The sequence below is a fragment of the Oreochromis niloticus genome, linkage group LG4 (assembly GCF_001858045.2).
Source record: "Oreochromis niloticus isolate F11D_XX linkage group LG4, O_niloticus_UMD_NMBU, whole genome shotgun sequence".
Taxonomy (NCBI): domain Eukaryota; kingdom Metazoa; phylum Chordata; class Actinopteri; order Cichliformes; family Cichlidae; genus Oreochromis; species Oreochromis niloticus.
Genome location: NC_031969.2, coordinates 3,580,123 through 3,606,414, shown reverse-complemented (window position 1 = coordinate 3,606,414; position 26,292 = coordinate 3,580,123). Strand labels below are relative to the sequence as shown.

At 38.5% G+C, this 26,292-nt stretch overlaps 2 protein-coding genes and 1 long non-coding RNA gene across 4 annotated transcripts; 2 read left to right on the top strand and 1 right to left on the bottom strand.

The window, feature by feature from the left end:
* Positions 1-4: 4 nt before the first annotated feature.
* On the top strand, positions 5-2,665 carry LOC109202033 (uncharacterized). The gene is made up of 3 exons (XR_002062010.2): positions 5-609; positions 878-939; positions 2,534-2,665. It is a non-coding gene; the product is annotated as an uncharacterized LOC109202033 (long non-coding RNA).
* LOC100690648 (cytosolic phospholipase A2 gamma) lies at positions 915-17,677 on the bottom strand. Of its 2 annotated transcripts, XM_025906686.1 has the most exons (15): positions 17,546-17,677; positions 17,075-17,174; positions 13,705-13,815; positions 11,553-11,695; positions 10,448-10,637; positions 10,228-10,333; positions 10,013-10,153; positions 8,356-8,421; positions 8,137-8,277; positions 6,271-6,417; positions 6,086-6,169; positions 3,760-3,914; positions 2,576-2,747; positions 1,891-2,059; positions 915-1,609 (listed from the first exon to the last, which is right to left on the bottom strand). In XM_025906686.1, the coding sequence occupies exons 4-15, from the start codon at positions 11,612-11,614 to the stop codon at positions 1,591-1,593; spliced, it is 1,452 nt and encodes a 483-aa protein (XP_025762471.1). In that variant the 5' UTR covers positions 11,615-11,695; positions 13,705-13,815; positions 17,075-17,174; positions 17,546-17,677; the 3' UTR covers positions 915-1,590. The 2 variants fall into 2 exon arrangements, with proteins under 2 accessions (XP_025762471.1, XP_005468660.3); XM_005468603.4 differs by lacking the exons at positions 17,075-17,174; positions 17,546-17,677 and adding an exon at positions 14,473-14,661.
* On the top strand, positions 13,801-26,292 carry LOC102081065 (cytosolic phospholipase A2 gamma-like). Its single transcript, XM_013272130.3, has 15 exons — positions 13,801-13,861; positions 16,503-16,721; positions 17,124-17,234; positions 17,571-17,713; positions 17,836-18,022; positions 19,107-19,209; positions 19,327-19,467; positions 20,138-20,203; positions 20,307-20,366; positions 21,164-21,310; positions 23,337-23,420; positions 23,546-23,700; positions 23,783-23,954; positions 24,043-24,227; positions 25,447-26,292. The coding sequence occupies exons 2-15, from the start codon at positions 16,578-16,580 to the stop codon at positions 25,534-25,536; spliced, it is 1,788 nt and encodes a 595-aa protein (XP_013127584.3). The 5' UTR covers positions 13,801-13,861; positions 16,503-16,577; the 3' UTR covers positions 25,537-26,292.

Genomic DNA, 26,292 nt, shown 5'->3' with positions numbered 1-26,292 from the left:
TGCTCTGTAAATAACTGCTTAAAGAAGGATCATTTAAAAAACAAGCTGAAACATATTTGGTGTTACTGGCAAGCCGTGCAAAGTGCGTTAGAGCAAGTCCACATGGATGGATGAAGAAAACTTAAAAAACTAACAGAAACAATAACTTTCACATTGTTTAATTCCGACCTCCACGTTTAAAAAGTCAAATTCCGGACTGAAATTCTGCTACAATGACTGCTGACACTCACTGAGTTAGACCAAGATATAATAACACTGCCACAAAGCAGCCAACTGGCTGCAGCGTGCTGTCTGCAGATGGCCTTGCTAGATGATACTTTGGCTGTACTGACCTACATAAACACGCTCTGACTTTGTCCCGTGGAAGTTGTGCGACCTCTGGCGTTAGCTGCAAGTTACTATAACTAAACCCCGTCTCGATCCACGCCTTGCTCCTCTCGTACAACAAACAACATGGCGACGGAGAAAAAGCTCAGCTTGTGGCTTCATAATAAAAGTTCGTTAATCAGCGTGATTTTCAGGTGGAGCAGGGAGGGATTGAACCACCAAGTAGTTCATCATTTTGGACTACAGCTTAGATAGAGTTCATTCTCCTCAAACACATGACAGGTTGTGAATTCTGTAACTACAATTTATATTACATTTGCATTAAGTGTGTTAAAATGCCATCATGATATTGATATCATCAGTATCGGTGATCATACATGGGTATCGTGTATCAGTCACTTTTTACTAGCATATATTATTAAAAATGTAACATAGTGCACCAATAAATATTAACAAGAGCACTTTGAGAAGAAGTTTTTTGCACTTTCTGATCAGCACCACATTTTACTCACTGTTTTACTATTTACTAATTTTCCCATTGTTTATTTAGCAGGGCAGTCTGGATTGCTAAGGTCAATTACCAGCTACAAGCCAGGGGGAAAACACACCAAGGTCAGAAAGATGTTCACATTATTATTTAAAACTTCTGTTAAAAATAGCCATGTTTTCGGTTTGTTTTTTATTTATAAAGGTTTTACATGAATGTGAACTTTGTTTCTCTCATGATAAATTATGTTAAACAACTAGTCAGCTAGTTATCACTGGACTGACTTAGATACAGGCATCTTTTATTAGGACTGTTCATTTCACAGGTTGTAGTTGTGGATGTGATGCATATAGTTACTTGTAGCACAAACTGTTGGACATTTTATTTATGTATGTTAAACTCAGTGATAGCATAGCCCAGCTCTTTGGAAGTCCCGCTGTGGGGTTTATTTGTTTTGGTGGGGGGGGGGTCACGTGCATGATTTAATACATTTTAAGATGAACACAAGGATCAGACTGAATTCTTCCATCCAAATACTGATATGAATAAGACCTGCTCCAGATAATGGTGAACAGTTGGAGTTGAAGAAAAGGGCTGTTGCGGCTGTAGCATACACATTGCACATTGGTCAAAAAATAAGACACATAACACACTGCCAGTACTTTAAATGATGAGTTATATATGGGTTCTGTTTTCATGTAGCTTCAGTATTATCACCAGTTAGTATTATCATGAATCAAAGATTTTAGTTCACGCTGCCAGAACAAGAAACCGAGCTATGGTTCGCCAGCCTTCCTATAAAGGAGAAAAAAAGGAGGATGTGTTAGCTTTTCTGTAAGTCACACATTTGTCCATTTTCCATCCACATCTTTCTGTAATACACAGATATGACTTTTTTTAACTTCTGTTACGCGTCAGCCTTCTCTACAGAGACATACAGTGACCTCATAGATGACGTGCTGAAAAAAGATGTGAGAATAGTGACCTACATTGACAGCAATGCAAGATTATGCCTATTTCTTTTATGTCTCGCTCCGTCTCACTTGACACCCCGTCGCACTCGAAGCTATCCCTACCACTTATTATGTCGGCGGAGAGCAGCCTTGTTTATCTCCTTCAGCAGAGTTTCCTTGTTGTTCTTCACATTTTCTTTCGCCGTCTCCAACACAAACTTCATTTTCTCCTGGCTGAAGGGACGCTGGAAGGTGGAGAACTCATCCATCTTTGCTTTGAACTCCTCTGCATCTATAAAAAAAGCAGTAAAGTGCCTCAATCACCTGTTCTGTTTATCACAATAAGCTTCAGTTTGCAGCACTGTGTAGGTTCCTCTTTCTTTTAGACCTTTTGGACCTCTTTGGCAACAACAAATAGCAAATAAGGCTATATATTTTTTATATATCTTTAAAAGATGTTTGAGCTGAGTAAATTATCAGGAAAATGAGATACAAACTGCCAACACAGTTGCTAACCGTGGCCCAAAATAAAGCTTATAAAAGTTGTTTTTTCTCCTTGAATTTATGGCTACCACAATTTCTGCTGTTCAAGAATTCTCCCTTAGAGTGTGGTGTGTCTGTCTATGTTTTTACAAGTGTTTGAAAATTGTTTAGTCAGTTCAGTGTTTTTGTGTCTCTTTGTTGACAAGCTGCCATTTCAGTAGTTCCTTTGTTCATGCTTAATACCTTTGGATACACCCTGACACCTTTTATTTTTTGTCTGCAGCTCAGCTACAATGAAAACACAGCTGTGCATTTGGAAACAGACCTTTGCAGTTCCGTCTGTTGAAGAGTGGCATGTAGATGATTGTGGGCTCCTTCTCTTTCCCCTCCAGCACATAGCAGTCCTTCGGCCAGTCTCTGTCCTCCAGGATCGTGTCATTTATCTCGGGGAAAGGCTTTTCCATCTCGGCCGCGTAGTCTCGGGCAAGAGTCAGAGTCTGATCACAAAGCAGCAGTTCAACACAGTTTCAGATGCGGCACTAAGTACTATGTGGGCAGCAAATCACACCTGAGGGATTGTGGCTGCTTTATTTTTTATCCCTCACCTTGAAACTTTCTAATAAGGCACACTTGAAACAGAATTTTGAAGTTTTAATTAACAGCTTAACAGTTAACAAATTCTTTAAAGATCGTCAATAAGCTATTTCTCAGAAAGAAAACAGTTCATTAGGACTTATCAAGAATTCTAATTGTCTACAAGGTTTCCCTCAGGTGTTCACATTACCCCACAGTCTATAGACATGCACATCAGATTAATTGGTGATTCTAAATTAATCAGTTAGCTGTAATTAGTTGTCTAAGTCTTTGTTCATTTTTGAAAAATATTTTGCATCTCTTTTGCATTTGAGCATAGCTTCTTTCATCACTGATTCCTCTGCCTTTCCATTCAAGACACACTGTGGTACAAATTGGTCTTACATGAAAGTATGGCCCAGCCTTAGTTTAAGGCTGATAAGATAATACATATACATTTGGGAACTAAATCATTGGCAGTTGTTTCTTCACAGTGAACATATCAATTAACAACACATTTATTAAAAGAGGATAATTTAGGAAATTTATGTCAGTGGTTTTGGTTTGGATGCTTTGCAGTTGGTAAATGATGTTTAAATGGTTAAAAATTAAATAAATAAAAATATTAAACAAAAAATAAAACCTGTTTTCCCGTAATAAATAAAAGAATCATATATAAACTGCATTTGTATTTACTCAGGTTATCTTTGTCTAATATTGACATTTATGTGATGATTTGAAATATTTATAAAGAAATCAGGAAGGGGGCAAATATTTTCCCCCACGGCCTCGTTCCACATGGCTGTGCACAGTTATGGCTGTTCAGTAAAGGGCTGGTTGCAGTATATGCAGCAGGACACAGTTTCAGGAAAATATAAATATTTGTATTAAACTATAAAAATGATTGATTAGTTTCACACACACATCTTAAAGTACCTCAAACATATTTCCAGCACTATACTCTGGGGCTATGATGAGGTCAATGTCTCTCTTGTCTCCTAGAAATGAAGGGTACGGTACGTTGATCACCAGTCCAGCATCTATGAGCTGGAGTCTTTCGTTGGAGTAGAGGCAAGCTGGAACAGAGGACACTGTCCAGAACCAGAGACAGAAAGAGAATCAGCTTTTCTTTCACTAGTTTTCTTCATTTGATTTTCTTCATTGCACTTGCAACCATTATGGACATCACTGTGGCCATTAACAATACGATATCATTAAGTCTGCAAAAATAAATATAAAGCTAATGCTAGCAGCAGTTGGCTCTGTCATAACATAGAATAGAATAGAATAGAATAATCCTTTAATTGTCCCACAAGGGGAAATTTGGTATACTGAAATAATGAGAAATATTAGCCCAATCTGTCCATCTACCAGCACCTCTAAAAATTCAAAAAGATCAGGACAACTAATTTTTCAGGAGGTCAAAGTGAATAGTATAATAAATAGAGATATTCACATCTTTTACAGAAAATGAACATATATATTATTACCATGCACTGTCATCCAGTTTGGAAGCCTTTTCCCTTCGATGTCTGTCTTTCCTTATTTTCTTATTATGTTTTATGTATTTTAGATTTGTTTTAATTTGTTAGTTGATAAAACACATAAAAGATTGTACATTTAGTTAAACTAATGTTATCTAGCACCCAACTTGGTTCTCTGATTTGGAAAACTGCTAGAGGCAGGGAGGCGAGGTGTACCATGGACAGGTCACCAATCTGTTGCAGGGCTAACACAAAGCCGCAGGGCTACAATCATTAAAATTACCAGTTAACCCATCTTTGAACTGAAAAAAAAAACATGTAAACTGAATTCTGAGTGAATTCAAACCCAGGAGCTTCTTCCTGTGATGCGACAGTGCTAGCAATCCATTTTCTTCTGCTTATCCAATTCAGAGTCCCTGGACCCCTTCAGCTCTGTCACCTCCACCTCCTGTCTTTTTGTTAGTGCCATTGTCTCCAACCCATACATCACTGCGGCTCTCACCACCTTGTAGACCTTCCTTTTCATTCTTGTTTCTATCTCTGTGTCACAAATCACCACTGACACCCGTCTCCTCCCACTCCACTCTGCTTGCACATTCTTTTTCAGCTTGTCCTTTGTTGTCTTGTCGATTGATTCATATGGTTGACCCCAGGTATTTATTTCACTACCTGTAATCACTGACTGAGCTTTAGATGTGTTTAACTGAATTTGGCTTGTTCATATCTGCCAAACAGGCATTTGGGTTATCCAGGCTCCAGTATACAGCTCTAACTACTTTTGTGAGTGAATCCTCAGATTCACTGTGGATGCACATTCAGAGGTGGTCTGGGCTGCATACAGCCTCATTCATTTATTAGCATATCCTTGGTCACATTAAAGGACCACCTACTCAGCTGACATGCATTCCACTGGAAAAAGTGAAAAGTGCAGTAGCTTCTGGACCAAGACAACCCATCAGACTACTTACAAATAAATAAATAAATAAAACACCCCAAAGTGAGTAACGTTTTTTAAGGTTGGAGGGCTTGATGGGAATTCATGGTAATAGATTGGTCTTGGTAGCCTCTTGAGCTTTGTAGATGTAGATAGATGCAGGTTTACAAAAGTGGACAAGTTCAGAAGTGGCACTGATTTTTCAAAATAAATGATGTAGAATATGTGTTCACGTAGAATGTGGAAGTTAGATGCTATTAAAAGTGGTTGACATGCATGTAGAAAGATGTTTTATGGCTGGATGAACAGGACTTTGTTGTCCTTGGAAAGAGCCAGGCTGAGGGTCTTTGTATTAAAATAGGCTATGCTAACCAACTGCTAGCAGTAGCTTCATATGTAGTAATAGTTATATTCATCTAAAACAATCCAAAAAATACAAGACACAGCCTAACTGGATTAATAAAAACAAAAATTTGTAGTAGTTTTGTACTCAAAGCTGTTCTAAAGGTTGTTCCCACTAAATGTGTCATGAAAATTCAGACGAATATTCTTCCGTCTGATCACAATCCATATGCAAACACATAATAAACTGTGCTAGCAGCTATTTGAAACAAAAACCTACAAATAGTGTGTCTTTAGATCCAATTTAAAACCCTTAATTCTACTGAAATTCACTCCCAGAGTAGATGAATCCTAATGTTTGAATTTCTAATCTTATCTGTCACATGTGTCCAATAGGAATAGTATCACTACTAGTCCTTTTTCACTTTGCGATGTTTTTATGTGACAAATGACTCATTCAGTGGGAATGGGTCATAATTGTTGTTTGAGTTGTATGACTCACCTTGGTATTGGTAAAGGAAGTTTCCAGTTGTTCCCCACTTCCACTCAGCAATCAGGGGAATTACTTCTTTTATAAGGAAAGAAACTGGGAGAAATACATTGACATGAATAGAGTACAATAAAAATGGTCTTTTCCTCTCCAATACTGACAAGCCTGTGTGCTTATCAGCCATACTGTACACTGACCGTGTGTTTTGAAAGCTCCATCATCCAAACTTTGGCTCCACGTCTCAACTGCCGCCCACAGCTCCTGACTCCACTGGTTAAAAAGAGTTTTTCTTTCCTCCATACTCGCTGCCTCCACAGACTCAGTCTGGCTATGATTTACCTTGTCTGGGAAAGATAAGAGTCTAATAGGTACTGCGGCATTTTCAGATAGACATTTGCTGCATGATTACTGCATTACAACCCACATAGCAAAATTGGCATGGTCCAGATCTGGCCTGCACAATGTGCTTACACATGGCCCACATACCGCAAAGAATGACAGCCCTTTGGTGGCCCAGATCTGGTTTGCCAAAGGTGGCCCACACATGGGCCAGCACAAATCCAGTTGCAGACACACCGGTGGTCCTGTGCTGGCCCATGTGTGGATTACCTCTGGCAAACCTGGTCTGGGCCACCAAAGGGCCGTCATTCTTTGCGGTATGTGGGCCATGTGTAAGTTGTGTGCAGCCACGGGCCAGTTGCAGACACACTGCTGGCCCTGTGCTGGCCCAGAACAGTTTCAGCTCTGACCCAGAACAGTTTCAGCTCTGGCCCCAGATGTCAGCCTAATGTGTAATTTAATTAAGCCATGTAATAACAACATGTGCATAATAGTGCAAAAGTAACATGACAAAACTCTGTTCGGACAGTGAATGGACTGATTCTTATGTAGTATTTTGCAACTCTCCCAGATTACTCAAAGGGCTCTATACAACATGCCACATTCACCCAACCACACACTTACTCTTAACTGAGTGCTTCCTAACTACGTCCATACACATTCACCTTCACGACACGCAGACTGGAGGAGCCAGGGATGGAACCACTAACCTTCCCATCAATAGGTGACCTGCTCTACCACCTGAGCTAGAGCCACCTGCTGGCAAAGATGAGTAAACCCTCACTACGTTTTGGATTAAGTGTAAACTCACAAACCTGTCAAACCTGCATTTGAAACATTGGCTACCATAGCAGTATAGTATTGCAACATGGCATTTGGGACTTCTAACTAAAATAGGAAAATAGGAACATAAATAGTGCATCATTGCCAGACCTGACCCACATCTGGTTGACATACACCCTGCCATAACAACCGTCAGTCAGAAGTGGCAGCTTGATGCCGGATCCCGGCCAGTGCTGTTTTCTATGGGCCTGGGCCACATAAACCAAACCATAATTGGGCCAGATATGGCATGCCATCGCATAGACAGCGGCGTCATTGCCAGACCTGGTGCACATCTGGTTGACATACACTCTGTCATGACACCAGTCAGTCAGAAGTGCCAGCTTGATGCCAGATCCGGGCCAGGCCTGTTTTCTATGAGACTGGGCCACATAAACCAAACCACAATCGAGCCGGATGTGGCATGCCATCACATAGACAGTGCCATCTATGCCAGGCCTGGCTCATATCTGGATGACATATGTCTTATCATGCCAGAAGTCAGCCAGCAGTGCCAACTTGATACCAGATCCGGGCCAGACCAGCTTGCTATGTGGGAAAGAAATGTCATAAATTTTTGACATTCAGTTCTATTTTCCAACTTTTATTTGGCCTGTAAATATCATTAGCTACACTCTATTAATTCAGTTAATATAAGGTGACTCAACAACAGTCACCTTATATTGTAAGGTAAAGACCCTACAATACTAAAGAGAAAGCCCAACAATCAGATGGCCCCCAATGAGCAAACACTTGATGACAGTGGGAAGGAAAAACTCCCTTTTAACAGGAAGAAACCTCCAGCAGAACCAGGCTCAGGGAGGGGCGGGGCCATCTGCCGTGACTGGCTGGGGTACTACTCACATCTACCCAATTCATAATACATTCTTGGAAACATTTACCTTCTAAGATTTTCTGCAGCTTATCCAGGTACATCAGAGCAGTAGTGTCCTGAACAGTTATTCTGGTCAGAGCTATCACTTTATCAAGGATGTTCCATACACGCAGGTACTCCTTAGCAGCACTGTCCAAATGCCCAGGCACTAAAACACACACACACACATGTTAGCATGACACAGCCAACATACATGTAGCAAGTATGCATTTCAAACTGTGATTACCATTCAGCCACTGAGGGACAAAGTCTCTGAGAGTCTCCTCATCAGCTACCGCACAGCCTAAAATACCTGTACAATGAGAAAATGATTAGGCATTATTACAGATGTTTTGTATTTTACATCAGACATTGAAAATTTTCTGTATTAATATTTAAGAATGAAACTTATTTCTTCCTACAGATGAGGAAACATCTACACTGACTTGTGCTTTACATTTTACTCCTGGCAGTGGAAGTTGCGTACACCATACTTTCCAATTTGTAGCTCGTCTTTGACTGGTTTCCTCTAATGTGTTTTTAGACATATAAAAGTATGACAGTCACTCTCACAATATTTTTCTAGTATTTGTCCCCAGACTGAGTACATAACTGGAAAGTGCTGTCGAGTTTTCATGCAATAATCTTCAAAAGGATCTAAAGTTATCAGAGTAGTGAGAAAACTAGTCTGGGTCATAGTCGCACTGAAATTTGAACGATATTTTGTTAGCAGCGGACTGTGGTAAACATGTATTGCTTGTTTTGTTGGCTCTGACTGCTGCATTTGACACTGTGGATCACGACGTGCTGATCTCTCGATAAAGCATTGTTTGGTAATTTCTGGCTTGGCACTTTCGTGCCTCAGGGATCTATTCTTGGGCCACTACTGTTTTCATTCATTCATTCATCTCCTGCCATCAGGAACAATTTTTCTAAAAACACTTTCATTTCTGACGATTTGTCAGCTCTATCTAGCTTTGAATCACTATGATAGCTCTTCAGTTGGACTCCTGCTAGTTTGTCTTAGCAATGTTAAGTCATGGATGGCTCTAAATTTGTCATTATGTGTGATTAATTAAATAAAATTGCAAATAAATAAATAAATAAATGATTTATTAAATGTTTTAAATGAAATGAATCATCACTTAATTAATTATTTAAATATTTATTTAATTAACTAATTAATTCCAGTTTTAATTAATGAATAAAACATTTAAATAATTATTTAATGATGTATTTATTTAATTTTGTCACTCCTGGCCCTCCATATCCTGGCTCCATACACTGGCTTCTAATTGAATTTAGAATCTATTTTTAAATCCTTTTACTGGGTTTTAAATCTTTAAATGGTCTGGCGCCTGTATACTTGTCCAATCTTCTGCAGCCATAAGATCAGACAAATATACAGCAGCTCTTGTTCTCAGTCCCTAAATCGTTTTCTGGGGTCTTCCTACTCTAAGTGCACGTGTAAATAGCATCAGAAAGATGATTTCTTCTTTGTTGGTTGGTTGATGGGCCACTAAATTAAACCAGACCCACTATCCTGAAGCTACACTTTAGTTTTTCCGTATAAACCCTAACAAATAACAGCAAAGATGTTATGATATTTCTATCATGCATCAGTGTAGGAGATTAGGCATCTACAGAAGGGGCACATTGCTATAACAGTTGAAACTGTGATGAAACATTTGCAAGCATAAGAAGAATATATAGACTGCACAAAATTACGCTGTACTGACTTGGCAACAATAGAAAGCACTGAGCTACCATGTTGCCCTTTTGATACTAACAATTTTGGTGTTTCTTTTGGTGGTTTAAAGTGGAAAGTGAAAATAAAATCAGGTACATATTCTAGTCATCATCAAACCGATCTCATATTCCCTGTTCAGCCTGTAAACACTCACCCTGTAACTTGACCATGTCCATCTCTTTCTTTTTCTCCAGCAGCGTTCCATTTTGGAATTTGCTGCCCAGGAGAGATATTTCGATAAAGAGACCCAGCTCTGTGAATCCAGCCTCGTGGGGGCTTATCTCAAACCATTTTCCTAATAGATGCGAGAGTGCGTTATAAACCACTTAATAAGGGGATAATCTAACAAGTCTTTATGTATGTATGTACCTTCTATAGGCCCATGAGTAAAGCAGTGCTTTTCAGTAGCACAGTAGATGGGATAAGGGTTTGTGGCATTCCTGTTGGCCTCATCTGAAAGACACCGTAGGTCCATCTGATGGAACACAAGAGATTTCTCTGAAAGCCTTAGTCTGTACAGCAGAGAGAGAACTGAATTTCAAATGAGATTTATATGAACTATAGTATGTCTTTGTGCTTGCACTGGTACCTGTTTCATAATTCCAGCTGAAGTTAAGACCCCCCAGATATCAGCAAGAGAGAAGTGCTCTTCTTTTGCTCTCTCACCCAACCAATCCACAGCTTGCTCAAGTTTAACACTCGGAGAATCTAACAGCCTGGACACTGCTGCATCCATGTTGGTGCTAAATTGTGGGTCATTGTACAAGGAGGCCATGGACCTAACAGATAAGCAAGTCAGGCAGGTATACAAGACAGACGTCAATAGGAAAAACCTTGTTGCAGATAAGGTGATTGCACCTTGTAGTGATCCCTTAGTTATTTTTTTTTTCTTCTTGTCTTCTTTTTATGTTAGACTTGATAATGATTTGTCTACCTGTAAATTTGTAAAAAGCTGTCCAGGATTTTGTGTCTTGTTGTAATCAGTGATTTTTACCAGAATAAAACACACTATTATTTGGTCACTTTTTATGTTTTGTGACTTCTTTTGCTGATTTCTTTTGCATTTGCAGCCTGTTTCACAAGCTTTGCTTTGACCACATGCTGTGGGTGTACATACACTACAAAGCTTCAAACATGCAAGTAGCCTGCTACTCTCCAAGCCTTGACATCTCAAAGTTTTGTTCCTGTTAAAGGGAGTTTTTCCCTCCCACCTTCACAAATTGCTTGATTATAGGAGCACATTTAATTGTTGGTGCTTTCTCCAGAATACTGGAGGGTCTTTGCATTCAGCACTTACAGAATGCAAAGGTGAGGTGACAGCTGTTGTGATTTGACAGTAAATAAATGATCCTGAATTGAACTGAGCATCTGTTTGCTCATTCGGAGCCAAAAAGAAATGAACCAATAAAACTAATCATACAACTGGTACAAAAAGGGGGGTTCGGTACATTCAGTTCTTCAGTGGTAAATGTTCGTGGGAGCTGGTAATCACAAGATAATCTAAAAGAAATATAAATCTTATTATGTCAAGCCAAAAGCTTATTAACATAAATAGAAAAACATACCATATATCAATGAACATGCCTGTATATGCACTAAAGTATGTTATTTCTACTTGGCTACTGTAATGACTATTTTATAATATATTCTGGTAAATAAAGAATTCTATTTAATGTTTGTGTCACTGTTTATACCATGTAGACCCTGAAACTCCTCCTAGGTAGAGCAGCATGTCCAGCAGACCTTCCTTTTCCATTTGATGGAGGAAACCCACCAGACCCACAGCTGCTCGCTGACCCCCACCTGATGCCAACAGAGCAATGTGGGGAACTGAAGCCTGGATGAAAATATGAAGCAGAGATATTATTTGATAGCTGCACTGAAGTTTTTGGATGCAACAATTAATAACCCTTTCACATCTTTATAGTAAATCTGAAGCTACAGCCATCTGTCTGTAACTCAGTTTATCATAAAATGTGCAAACAGGGAAACAGCTAGCGGTCCTCTGCTTAAAATTCACCTAATAGCATCTGCCAACGAAATGCCAACGAATGCCAACAAAACGATGTGGGGAACTGAATCCTGCGCTCATCCTGTATACTGTTTCTTCTTTCCTCTGTGTTTTACTCCTCTAACTTTCTCTCTTTTTACATACATTTTTGCCTTGATTGAGTTCATTTGTGTCTTATTATCTCCCTGGTATATATATAGTGTTGTTGTCTTTTCACCCTTGAATTACTGTGCCTTATGGTGTTTTTTCCTGCTGATTTCTTGCTTTTAGCTTTCCATTTATCTAGCTGTCACTCTGCCTCAGTTTATTGTCTGCATTTGGGCCCACTTTATGGACTATTGCAATGTGGCATCTATACATGTAAATTATATTCCTGACTCATTGTGCATTGAGATAAAAGATCAAGGCTTCAGGGGTGTCTGCTAGAAAAGCTTTCAAGAAATTTTGTTTTTCCTTTATGTTTTTGTTTGGTTGGTTTTGTTGGGGATTTTTCAGTTCTCTGTTATAGCTTGATTAGCTTGAAGCATGAAAACTACTTGGTCATATTTACCAAAACATAAATGTTTTTTTTAAAAAGCCCATATATAAACTACACCCTAAAGAACCTCTTTTCCCTGTTGTTGTTCCCCCTTTGAAGCCCATCTATAAAATACAACAAAAATACTGTACAAGACTGCCAGGAGAACTCCACAAATCCAACAGAGAAGGAAAGTAACATAAATGTAAAGAAACAAATTGACAAACAAATGCATGCTGGGAAAACAGCTTAAAAAAACATATAAAAAACACCATCCTAAAAAAGTGAATGACAGAACTATAAATATACTGACGACTATTATAATTAACACAGATGAAGATAATTACACAAAAAGGAAGTAAAAACCACAAAAAGACGTGATAGAAAACCAGATATCAAAGCAAAACAGCTAAGAACAGGAACAGGACGACACAACTAAGCCTAAATATGATAATAGTGCCCGGCGGACAGAAGGACAAACAGACAGGGTGACACTAAGGGAGCTCAAACTATTATTGCTACTGCTAATAATAATTCATCAAGACATGAAAAAAAAACACAAAGTTAGAAAACCAAAACAAACTGGATCCAAAGTTCCGCATAAAAAACCCATAACAGTTTCTATAATTTGCAATGTAAACAAGAGGCTATTAACCAGTGATGTCCTGTCAGAGAAAGCAAAGCAAGCAGTACTTGCTCAGTGAAATCTAAAAATGTATATCAGTTAAAACCAAAATAAATTTGTTTCTCTCTTTCTATCACTGTGCAAAAAGTGTTCTGTCCGAAAGCTTTCTCTCATCGTTGGCTCGTGTTAACTTTTAACTTACATCCAAGTTACGTTAGCTTGACTGTAAGGCAGGCTTGAATCTTCCTGTCTCCAATTCCCTCGGAATCTGTTGCATCTCTTAATTTCATGGACATATCTGGGTCCCATTAACAATGGTTTTAGCTGTGCAGCTGAGAGGTCAGCAGCTTTGTTGGCTAGCCTGGTTTCTCATTGCTGCTCCAATGCTTTCAAATTAGAATTTATGAAAAATCACCTGGTTGACCTAATATTTATATTGCTGTTTTGTTAACACACCACCTTCATTTCTCCTCCTCATCTCTGCTTTCCTTACTATAAAAGACGTCACATGTTGTTAAGCACAACAGTATCACCCAGTGTATTTTCCTTTATCATATACTTTAAGTACTACACACATTTGGTGAAAAAAAAAAATGAGGTAAGTTGAGCTGGAGATTAAAGTCAAAGGAAAAAAAAGAAAGGGGGGGGGGGGGGGGGGGGGACAGAAGGATGAGGAGACAGTTTCTATCTTACAGCTGTACAGTTGATTTCCAGAGTGTTGAGTGAATGCAGAACTATTTGTTTCCTCTTGTGCACATACTCCTTCTCACCAGCACACAGAGAGTGGGACTGACGGATAGGTCTCTGCAAAAACAATCAAGGACAGAGAAGCACTGACTTCAACCCAGAGGTAAGCTGACTCAGACACTGAAATGTATTACACATATTGTATATTGTACATTCATATGCTGCAGCAGAGTAATATCATATGAAACCTTATAAAGAAGGCATATTCACTTTTTCCTCACATTTCCCAGGGAATATTTTTATGATAGTGTATATGAATGCTAATATTTTTCAGTTCATCCACATTGTATAAACGGAAATAAGAATCATCTAATAAAAGGTGATATAGAAATTTGGCAGGATAGAAATTATATTTGTAAATGCAAAATAGCCCATTTTCAGAATTACATTTTTTTCCATAATCATACCTAGTTGAGATAACTTTCATATTCTTCAGGCTAGCTCCTTATTTTGAGTCTTCATATATAAAAATATATCCAAGATTATTTGTCTGTAAAGTAACTACAGTTAGATAGAATTAATTAAGTATAATGTCCAATATTTGGCTTGGAAACACTGTTTTCAAGTCAAAGCCAGTATAAAGTACCATGAATTTTATTTTAAAAATACAAAATAGATCTAAATGGCACTTTAACTTAATAATTTAGATGTTCAACTGCTACATAGACCATGCAACATGTAGTCAATTCAAATCTATTCTCATTTATGCCTCACCTCAGACAGAGCTACATTACCCTCCATATTATCCGCTGCCTGTGAAAGAATGACAGAATTCACAAGGCAAAGACAAACCACTGCATTCATGAAACCTGTTAGTCCTGTTTGCATGTTGCGACAACAACCTTCTTTTCAAATTAAAGGCCAAAGGTAAATTCACCCCGCAGGGAAACTTCTTGTTTCTGTCAGCTTCTCTCTAGCTAAATTTGTCTGTTCAGAAGAAGTCAAATGAGCCCAAACACATAGAGGAATGTTAATTCCTACCATGTGTGGGACATTTATACAAGTATTGCCTAATATGGGAATACTATGGTAAAATCAACTTTTTCTTCTTCACTCGCATTTTTCACTCACTATGTGTTTATACACCACCCTGAAATCAATCATTATTTATTATTAAACTCAGTCTCTCTTCCACAGTGTGTCTGCTATCCTGTCTTCCTACCGTCACCCCCAACCAGTGGCAGCAAATGGCTATGCCTGAGCCTCCTAGAGGTCTCTTCCTGTTAAAATTGAGTTTTTCCTTCCCGCTGTGCTTGGTCAAAAGCAGTGCTATGTAAATAAATTGAACTGAACTGAACTCCCACATCTCCATATATACCAGTATTTTTGTAGGGAAAATAAAAATGTTCAGGCAGCTTCACCAACATCTAGCCTTCTTTTTAATGGCTTGTAACATAGTGGAAAGCTTTATTTTTTTCTGCTTCTTTTGGAGAACATAAAGATAACCAACGATAGTCATCTCCTATAGATGTTTTACCCAAATCATTGTTTTGAAAGAAATTTAATTCTGTTTGCTCTTATGTAATAATTTACATTTTTCAAGCATGTCCCTGTTGAACCAAGTCTCATCTACACACTACCTGCAAACTTCTAAACGGGGGTCTCTGCTTTGCTTGCTATGTATTTGCCAAGTTTTCATAAATTTTTTATGCTGATGATATTCAGCTGTGTTACTCTTTTAAAGCACATGTCCTTTCTACCGTATTACTGTTTGGAGGTATTAAGGATTACCTAGCTGTAAATTCCTTGCAGCTAAATGAAGAAAACCTGAGATTCTGCTTATTGCTCCTGACAGTTTGAGCCTAAAGATTAAAGCATCTGTTGGGTCCTTAGGTTCTGTTGTCAGTTTTTCTGATCCATTCTCCTTTTCTCCATCTGAACAATGTTGCTCAACTGAGAGATGTTGTGTCCTAAGCTGAAAAGGAAATGGTTATTCATGATTTAATTTCCTCTCATTTAGATTATTGTGTTATTGTAATTCTCTTCTTTCTGTTTTAAGAAAACATCTTTAACTCCTTCAAATTGTTCAAAATGCTGCTGCTACAGTTTTAACCAGGACTAATAGGAGATCACATATTACTCCCATTTTATTTGCTCTCAGTTAAATTTAGAATACATTTTAAAATTTGCATCTTCACTTTCAGAGCCTTGCACTAACATATATTGCAGACTGTATACAGACATATTCCTCCTCTCACTGTGTCAGGTCTTCAGGTCGTGCTTCATACTCACCTAACGACTCTTGGAGACCATGGTTTCCATGCACTATTCACTCTGCTAACATTGAGGTCATGTTTAGATCATAAAACATAAAGATGTTATTTTTTACACAGGCTTTTAGATACTTTTATATACTTTCTTTTATATTTTATTTAGTTTGAATTACAGTTTCTATATATATATTTTCTTTCTCAGTTTGAAGCAGTGAGCCTTTGTCTGACAAAAGTGCTATACAAATCTTTGAATAACAACTTGAGGCAGAACTGGGCCTATAAATGACTGGATAAATTCAAAAGTAAAATAGTTAAAGAATTTTTTTCTCCCAAAAAATTTACCCAAGAAAATAAAGGCTTTATTTAAATTACAACACAAGAAAAAAAAAGTTATGTTTTGCTTTGCAGATAAATGCACTGTTAGAGTGATATGAAGGACATTTAGATGTGAACATACAGAACTTGTTCTGCCTCCGTATCATTTTCTGATATGTCTGTTTGACGTCAGCATTGTTCTAATTTACCATGAAGTTGCCTGATAGTAGGACATAAAAAGGACTTCTGAGCTAGAGGAAAATCTTTACGCTGCTGCGTCCACATCCAGCCATGTTGTGTGGATATGCCAGCCGGGCGACTGGTCTGCTCTGTGTTTGTATTGTGATGATGGGATCTATGGGACTACCTGTGGACAACAGGAGGAACCTGTGGACAATCCCTCAGCAGAAGAATCCAGCTCTTTCAGAGTTCAAGGTGAAGAAAATCATTCAGTCCACAGAAGCTAAATGTCTTCTGAAGCAGGTCTTATGAGTCCTGATGTTTCATATTTAATCATGTACAGAGAGGTTTGAGTGTTCTTGTTGTGTTTGCATTATGAATCAAGCATTAAGATCCAAGAATGAGATAGAAAGATATAATGTTTGGCTTTTATGATGTTCATTATGAAACAGTCAAGATCCAGAAACAGTCAAACATTAAAGAGAAATTCAATGTTTTTACACAAGTTTATCTACTTTTTTTGTCATTTTTTTAAAATGACAAACCCTTTAAAGTGTATATTAAAAATGAAACTTTATACAGTTAATATTTATGTTGTAGATCCCAACCTTAAAGTTTTCTTATGTGCGTCCTGTAATACTGCCTTGTGTGTTGCAGAAGTATGTACATCAGTCACAATCCTTATCTGCTGGAGAGCAGGAATTTGTCCTGAGGAGGAAACAAGTAGTTCAGAAATCACTCAATAAACTGGGAATCACATGTACACTGGTGAGAAAACTCTCAAATACATAAGTCATAAGTCTTTTTTTCTTCCTTCCCTTTTTCTTTGTCAGTAGCTTATTTTTCAGTGCCAGCCAGCGTTTCAGCTTTTCCATATATACAGTATATATGTAAACTACAGTAAAATAACATAAATTTCTGATCACTTTAAGATCTTTTGACTTGTCTGCTTTCCAGGAATTATTAAATAGGATAACATGCACATTAGAAATCAGAGAAATCTGGACCAAACAAAGCACTTCATTCTCATTGGACTGACTCATCTGTCCGCTGGGTAGCTTTATTTTTCCATCACCCACCTATTTTTCTCTCTCTTTTCACCAGGATATGGTTCCTCACATTGCACTGTTGGGGTCAGGCGGAGGTCAGAGAGCAGCTGTGGGTCTGATGGGATCCCTCTTTCAGATGGAAAAAGACGGTTTGCTGGACACTGTGCTCTACCTGGGAGGAGTTTCTGGGTCTGCCTGGTAAACAAGTACAGACAGAGTCACGCCATACATAACTGGTTAGATAGACTTTACTAGCTCGAAGGCTGAATAGTTCCTTATAATGTGTGTGGGGTGAGTATTTTGTGGTCTGTTTCCCTCAGGTCCATGGCCACCTTATACAGTGACTACCAGTGGAGCACCAACATGGGCAATGCTGTGTCCAGGCTGTTGAAGCCTGGGATTGAGTTTACAGATGTTCTGATCTTTTTGGCCAAGAGGGCAAAAGATGGTCATTTCTCTCTCACTGACATCTGGGGGGTCTTAACCTCTGCTTTCATCATGAAACAGGTACAGCCGAAAATAATCTACTGGATTCATTTTATTCTAGAAATGCAGAAACACGGTAATGTGGCTTCACACTACAGGATGCCTGTGCACTGAATAAATGAATGAATGCAAACATTATGCTAATAATGACAGAAAGGCTTGTGTCTCCATACAGCATGCTAAAAGTCTGCGCTAAACCACCAGGTGTCAGTGTACTCGCTTTATCTACCTATCACTACCCACAACATGATCAGAATACACTGTATTATGATGCTTTAAAAAAGACATAAATATTGTTATAACTTGCCCTTAGGTTACATCATAGATTTAACACAGAAGTCTAAATTAAGCTTCAGGAGAAGCAGAGGCTTTACAGTGTATAGGGTAATGCTGTGAGCTACACAAATGCAAATCAGGAAAGTAAGATTACAGCAGAATTCCAGAAGACACACCTGATGACCTAAAATGCAATCCTCTCTGGTATAATTTGATTACCATAATTAAATTCTACAGATGAACAGATGAAGAGCAAAACTTCACTATGAGCCCAAACAAGAATCAACCTTTTATAACATTAAAAAAATCATTATGGGAAAACAGAATGAGTAGGAGTGACAGTTGAGATGGAATCCAGTTCAGCAGGTAGTTCCTCTACTGGTCCAGGGTGAGTTTCCAGCTAAAAAGCCCATCTTCACTTTGTGACCATGTTATCACATGCTCCATGTGACATACATATTACTGCATCCTTTCCACTGTGTCATTCCTGATTCTTCTGTCTGTACAATGCATTCTGGGGGCAACCACTGATGTGTATGAAGTGACGCAATGCTCTGCAATGCAGCTGGTGTGGATTGCTCTCAGGTCATTGTTAGGTTATTAGGCAGTTACAGCAAGAAAAATGCAATATCACGTAAGAATTCAATAAGGTTTTATCAGACTTCAAATAAGAGAGGTCTTGCTAGTTTTCATAATTTATGTTCCTAAAGCAACATGATCCATCCCGGTCTTAATTTTATATTTATTTCATTTATCTCAGTTCAGCGTTGACGGTTTATTTATTTATTTATTTTTGTTTTTTATTTATCTGGTTCGTTGTTTTTGTCAGTTGGATGTCCGAAGTCTTTCTGAGGATGGCACAAGCATCACCAATCCTTATCCCATTTACAGCACAGTGAACAAAAACTGCTTGCAACATGATTCTGAAAAAGGTACTAAAAACAAACAATGACACAAACATACGTCTCCAAATGTTATTCATGTGTATATTGCTCTCTTTAGAGTCACTCCTCAGTCTTTTTGCTTCTGTTTTTCTGTGTTTGTCTCAGGCAAATGGTTTGAGATGACTCCTCATCAGGCTGGCTTTATAGATGTAGGTCTCTTCATTAACACTACAAACCTGGGCAGCAGAATCCACGGAGCCGGCTCTGACATTAAAGGGCCAGAACTAGACATGGTCACGCTGCAAGGTGCATCCATCTCTTTCTCTGCTAGAAACACCAACTCCCCCAAAACAAAGGAATGTAATAATAACAATAATTTTTATCTTGTGTCATGAGCATTGAATAACGCAGCTGGTGCAACAGCTGTAAGCCTGAGACAAAATATACTTGGCCAACAAACACTAAATTCATGTATTTTGTTTATTTACAGTTCAAATAGAGATCAAATAATAATTAAATGAACATTTGTTATCACTGTTAAGAGGTCATGCAAGATGCTTTTTGCATTGCATGACATTTTCAGTGTTTCTACAAAATAATTTAATCATCATGGGTTTATTAGTAAATCATATTATTCTGGTCATTCAACACAGATAACTCATATATGTCACACAACTGCATCACACTGACAAGTAGATACTTGTCAGTGTGATGCGGGTACCTAGGTGTGGCTCTCTGTGGAGCCTCAGGAATATCTGTGTACAACTGCGCTGCTCATGTGATGATACTGGATCGTGCAAAATCCTGTCCTCAGACTGCTGTACAGTGCCAAGAACCTCCCACGTGTCTTCCACTATTCCCTTGTCCTAATATTCTTTTTATTTACAGTGTTTTCACAGGTATATTGTTCTATTTTTATTATTAAAATTAATGTTTTCACAGTGTGTCTCCTTTATGTGTCTGGTCTGTTCTGCAGGCTTAGTGGGAAGTGCTTTAGCAGATGATGAGAGTCTGGTGAACTATATTCTTGACTGGTTAAAAGGTAGAAATCTGTGTGTCTTGAATGTGTCTTGTTATGAGAGAGCATTTGCTAAATGTATTTAATATGCAACAGTAGAACTAAACAACTGTTTGTATGTGTTCAGTTCTAGTGGGGAAGGAAGCTACTGATGAAAACAACCCGTTGGAGTTTCTCTGGACTAAAGGTACAGTCATTACATGTTACTATAGCTGGATCATCCATTCATTTTCTTCCCTTTATCCAATTCAGAGTTGTGTGGCAGGTCACGGAGACAGACAACTATTCACGTTCACATTCACACCTCGAGTTTTTTTAGAATCACCAGTTAACCCCATGCGTGTCTTTGGACTGTGGTAGGAAGCTGTCGTACCCAGAGAGTGTCCACACAGACATAGTAAGACCATAGAAAGTGTGGATTCGAACCCAGAACCTTCTGGTCACCCTAACTTTTTTATTCCATTTGAAAATATTTTAATCTGAGAAAAAAAGCCAGGAAACATTTGCCATCAAACTATGTAAAAAAATAAAACTGCTTTGTTTATAGCAGTTAGTTTATGTTTTATAGGTTATATCCTGAGTGTGCACTTCATATGAATATCATGAGCAACCTGTAAACAGTGTTTTATCACAAGTATATTAAGTTTGGCCGGTGCCATAAAGTCAGTCCAGATCAAATTAAATTTAAATCAAATTAATTTAATTTAAAGAGTCAACAACAAACCCAAAACATCTATACTGCTGGTGTTTGCCCAAATAATATGTGCCACAAGACAACTTCAGCTATGACAAAAAGCAATGGATAAACACCTGAAAGCTGTTTTATTGTACCAGTACCACCATTGCAGTTTTTGGACTCATAAGTGATAACAACAACCTGATCTACAGACGTCCAGAAAACACTTTACTGTTTGCTTCAGTTAATACTGACTGTTAATGTGAAAACGATTCATCTAAAAGTGAACATATCATCTTATTTTTTAGAGGGCATCAAACTAAACTACACTGCATCATCTGAGATGAAGATCTTAGAACTGCATGATGTGATCTTTAAGGACTGGGGTCAGAAAACCTTGGCCTCCTTGCAGTTGTGGAGTCAGAATATGGATGAAGGACCAGCCAGATATTACGGTCAGTAACATAAAGTGTGTTACTTGTTGATCAACACAGTATTACCAGAAAGAAAGCTGAGAGTGAGACGGTATGGGCACAATGTCTGCTGTGACTATTACTTTAATTCAATTCTATTCAGTTTTATTTATATAGCATTTCCATCTGTTTTTGGTCTTTACCAACTCCAGACTTACAGATACAATATACTTCTTACTTTCTTTCAAAACAAAGTCAGAATCTGGCACGTTAATGTTTGTAAAATGTGCCTGTGCAACAAAAAATGAATGAGAGCTTATGGAGGGAACTAAAGCAGAACATTTATGAGTCATATATCCAGAAGAGTCAAAATACAATACAATACTGAGCCGCTGCTATGACATGCATTGACACTGACAGCTGCATGCAGTTTACTGAAAGCACCTCGACAGTACATTGTCTGCCTGTAATGGTCAGAAAGTGTGGTATGGTGTATAAATGGTCAGCATTTTAGGTATATAATGTAATCAATACAAGTGGGACATTGCATGTCCTGAATCAGTGACACTGCTATCAAATTCACACTGATTTTCATCCGGCATTGATATTACAATGGTTTGTCTGCTGTTGTTGTGTCGTAAATTGACATATTTACTGTAATAATCATTTTCTATCATGTGTGGTCAGAGGCTAAACAAGTCTCAAATATCTTTAAAATGTGTGATGGCAGAGGGGCATGCTGGGTACTTCCTGACCTCACTGCCTGTTATTTGCACAAAATGTAACTATTTATTTTTCAGCATATATAGCAGCAGTATTATAAATTATGTTTAGGATGGCAAAGCAAAAAAAAAGAGTCCGTGAGAAGAGTACGAGACTCAAAAGATGGAGTGCTGATGAGTGAGTAGTTTGTGTTTTGGTAAAAGATTCAAACACTGTCACCACTATGAAACTATGTCGTTATATTCTAAGGAGCTTAGAAAGAAGCGTCTGGACTTCTTTAACTTTTCTTGAAGACATTTCACCTCTCACCCGAGAACTTCTTCAGTTCTAAGAGCAACTGGTGAAGAGTCCCAGATTTAAACCCTGTGGGAGTGTCCCCCAAGAGGGTCATGGACCCCCTATTGATCCTCTAGCTAATCACACAAGCCAAAGTGTGAAAACAGGTGTAGGTCACAATCAGCCAAGGTTTCAGGTGGGCCCATTGTGAAACCTTGACCAACCCTATCATGTGATTTCCTGAGGGCAGAAGGCCCAGGATGTGAGTGGGTGGTAAGGCGTCTGGGAGGGGATCTCAAAATTGGATTATAGATGGTGTAGTTGGTGTTGTAAACCACCGCCTCTGTTCAAAGATGGTCGTTCACAGTGGACATAGAATGCCTCTTTCACTCCTCTTTCAAACCATCTGTTTTCTCTGTCCAAAATGTGAACATTGGCATCCTCGAACCTTTGACCTTTAGATGCAGATGGACAGCCGAGTCTTGTCCCATCGAAGTGGCTCTTCTGTGTTGTGCTTCACTTCTCGGATTAGAGGTGAAACATCTTTAAGGAAACTTAAAGAAGTCCAGACGCTTTGCTTTCCAAGCTCCTTAGACTTATGACCCGGATGACTGAGAACCTTCACAGATAATACAAGTGTGATAAATAGAAACTGGTCTGCAGGTTTTTGAATGAGGAATTCTGCAAATGAGTGTGCTCGTTTGGTATGGTGAAACCATCCAGTCGGTCTGTGAGGACCTGTGCTTAATGGGCTTGTGTCTTTTGTTCCATGGTCACATTACAGTTTCTTTTATCCCACTTTTCCAAGGCCAAATCTGTGTTGGCCTTCTGGTAGGCTAGTTCAAGAAGATGGTGTGAGATAAGCAGTGTGTTTGATACCCTGAGCCCTGTTGTTGTCCACGGTGCAGCTCAAAAGCAGGAGTGATGTTACGATATGATCATGACCATCTGGTAAACAGATAATGAGTCCAAATGACCACGATTGTTACATATGTGGTGCATGTATTAAATGCAGATAGCAAGTTGCAGCTTTCAGGTGTTTATTATGTTGTTTGGTTTGTTTCCCCAGTTTCTTGGTTTATACAAACACTCATCGCACAGATTAAAAAACTGGAATGGGGGAAAACTGAAAACTTCCTGTACCAATACCCAGGTAGACTGATGTTCTTAAACTTTACCACACATTTATTTTTTAAAGTACTATGTTTTGCTTGATAGATGATAAAAACTAGCAACTGAATGAGAAGCTGCTATATTGTTATTTATGTTTTTTGGAAGATGCCAGCGTGCCATCATGCATTAGAATTAAAGAGTTTCTGCAGCTCATAGATGCTGGTGTGATGATAAACATGCCCTACCCCCCCTTCCTGGGAGAAAAGAGAGACACTGACGTCCTTATTGCTCTGGAATACGGAGCTGACGAAACCTTCAGGGTAAGGTGCGAGCATATGTGATATGTCTCGTAAATGTATCCACACAGCTTCGGTAAAAACTAATGTGAAATTCTCCACACAGACTCTGATTCTCGCCAGAGACTATGCAGCCAAACTGAAGAAACCTTTCCCAAAGTTAGAGGAGAAATTCCTGAAGGAGAAAGACTGGCCAAGGCCCTGCTATGTTTTCAAGGGGAAAAAGAAGGAGCCCACCATCGTTTACATGCCACTCTTCAACAGGCAGAACTGCAAAGGTTCATTAAACACACACCACACATAGAGAAAAGAAAAAAACATCCCATAATGTCAGCCATGATCATCAACGCTTCTCTTCTGGTCCAGATGAGAACGAGTTCAAAGCAAAGATGAAGGAGTTCTCCACCTTCCAGCTTCCATTCAGCCAGCAGAAAATTGAGTTTTTGTTGGAGACGGTGAAAGCGAACATGAGGTACAGCAAGGACACTCTCCTCAGGGAAATAGCCAAGGCTGTCATCCGCCGACACATCAAGGCTTCAGGTGGCTTCCCGGTGAGCATTTAGATGGTGGACACATCTTCCCACATGCATGAGAAAAAGTACATTTATAAACAATGTTTCTTTCTCTCCTTTTTCTCATTCTCTTTTCATCATGTTTATTCTTTTTGTTCCTTCATTTTCTTTGTTTTCCCTTTAATATTCTGCTTCATCTCATTTCTTTTCCTGTCATCCTCTTTGTCTTTTTTCCTTCTTTTTCCCTTGTCAATTCTTCCTTCTCCCTCTTTTCTCCCTATATAGACTTTCTGTCTTCATTGTTTCCAGGTCTCCAGTATTATGCGTTATCCGTTAAAATTCACACATCATGCATCACACCAGCTTTTACATTTTATTTCTCAATTACTGAATTACTTCGGAGGGCACTGTGAGAGTGCATACACAAACCTCAAGGCCAGTACCCAATTTATTCTTTTAGAGGAGACTCCAGATACAAACCAAATTGAACAGTTCATTAAATTGTAGTTTTTGCGTTACCTTGCTGACAAGAAAGGCATACAAGGGCTAAGTCCTCATTCCTGTTATTTAAATAGAATAATGTAGAGGAGACACTAGAGGTCCCCCTGTGTTCACTTATCCCAACAACTGCTCTAAAGTGCTGTTCTCTGTGGGAAGCTTAACACTTGTGAGACTAGTGCAGCTTTGTGTTCAGATTTGTAACACACGTTCTTGCACAAAAAACAGTGGATTCTGCCCCATCACTTGCATGAAAACAACCTTTTAATATCCAGTATGAGTCAAATGTCAATCTGTGAACCTTCAGCTCAGAAGTGTGTGTAAACCTGCCCTCTGACAGCTAACAGGCCTGACCTGCAGCATCCAGTTCAGTTCAGTTTTATACATAAAGTGCTGCTTCACAACAACAGTGACCTAAATGTGTTTTACATTGTACACTCATAAAGGATTCTTTTGCAGTAATTTTGAGTAAAATGCAACTGATATGTTTGATATAAACTGAATGTATAACAATCAAGTAAATTTGAATTGACCAGATTTCTTTAGATTTAACTTTTTATATTGTGTTTTTGTAAGAAATTTATATTTTATAAAAAAAATTAGATGAATTAAATTTGGGGTATGACTTCTTTTTGAGCACATCAAGCACAAACCTAGAGAGAAAATCCCATTGATCTAATAATCTCCTATGAGTAAGCATTTGATGAGGTTGGAAAAAAAGAACGCTCTTTTAACCCTCTGAGGTCTCTTTTCTGTCCAGCTATGGTCACTGGCTTCAGATGTGCAACACTTTACTGGAGTTCTGAAAACGACGGATCAAGGTGACAAACAGGAAGCAGCTCAACCCTAAGCTGTTATGAAGTGCTTCGTATGTGTCTTTTTGTTTTAGCGATCACAACCACCGTGAGGCACCGAGCAGGGGAATTGAAAGTATATATATTATACAGTATATATCTTCATGTAACTGCACTATTTGCAGTTCATTTGAGTTTTTAAGTGTCTGGTCGCTTGGATTTGCACCTTTTTGTTCCTAATAGTGTGAGTAATAATTTAGATTTAACTACAAAGTGCCGATTGTCAGCTTAAATTTGAGTAGGCTTACTAAAAAGGTTAATTCAGAATAAGAATAACTCACAAGTAGTTCAGACCCAAAGGAGAGCTGCCATTCAGACTGAGGTGGAGTTGTGTGTGTCTGTGAAAAATGTCTAATATATGCTCTGGCCAGAAATGTTGAAAACAGATGGAATGTTAATCCTCCAATGTATTTCAAAAAGGATATCTTGACGATTTTGAGCTATCCAGAGGTGTGTGATTTTTCATCAATCACTCTTTAAGCAACTCATACAGGAGCCTATCTATAAAAAATGATTGTAATGCTTAATGAGTTAATACTCATAATAATACTCACAATAATACTTTTGCACAAGCACTGTGTCCTTGTCCAAATGGACCTGACATAATAAAGTGCTGGAAATATACCTGCCCACCTATCAGGTAAAAGTGTTTTTGGGGAGACGGCCCAACTCCCAAAGTGCCAAGGGCCTAATAGCAAGGATTTATCTACAGTGTTATGTGAACCATGCGATTAAAACACGTCACTTCTGCA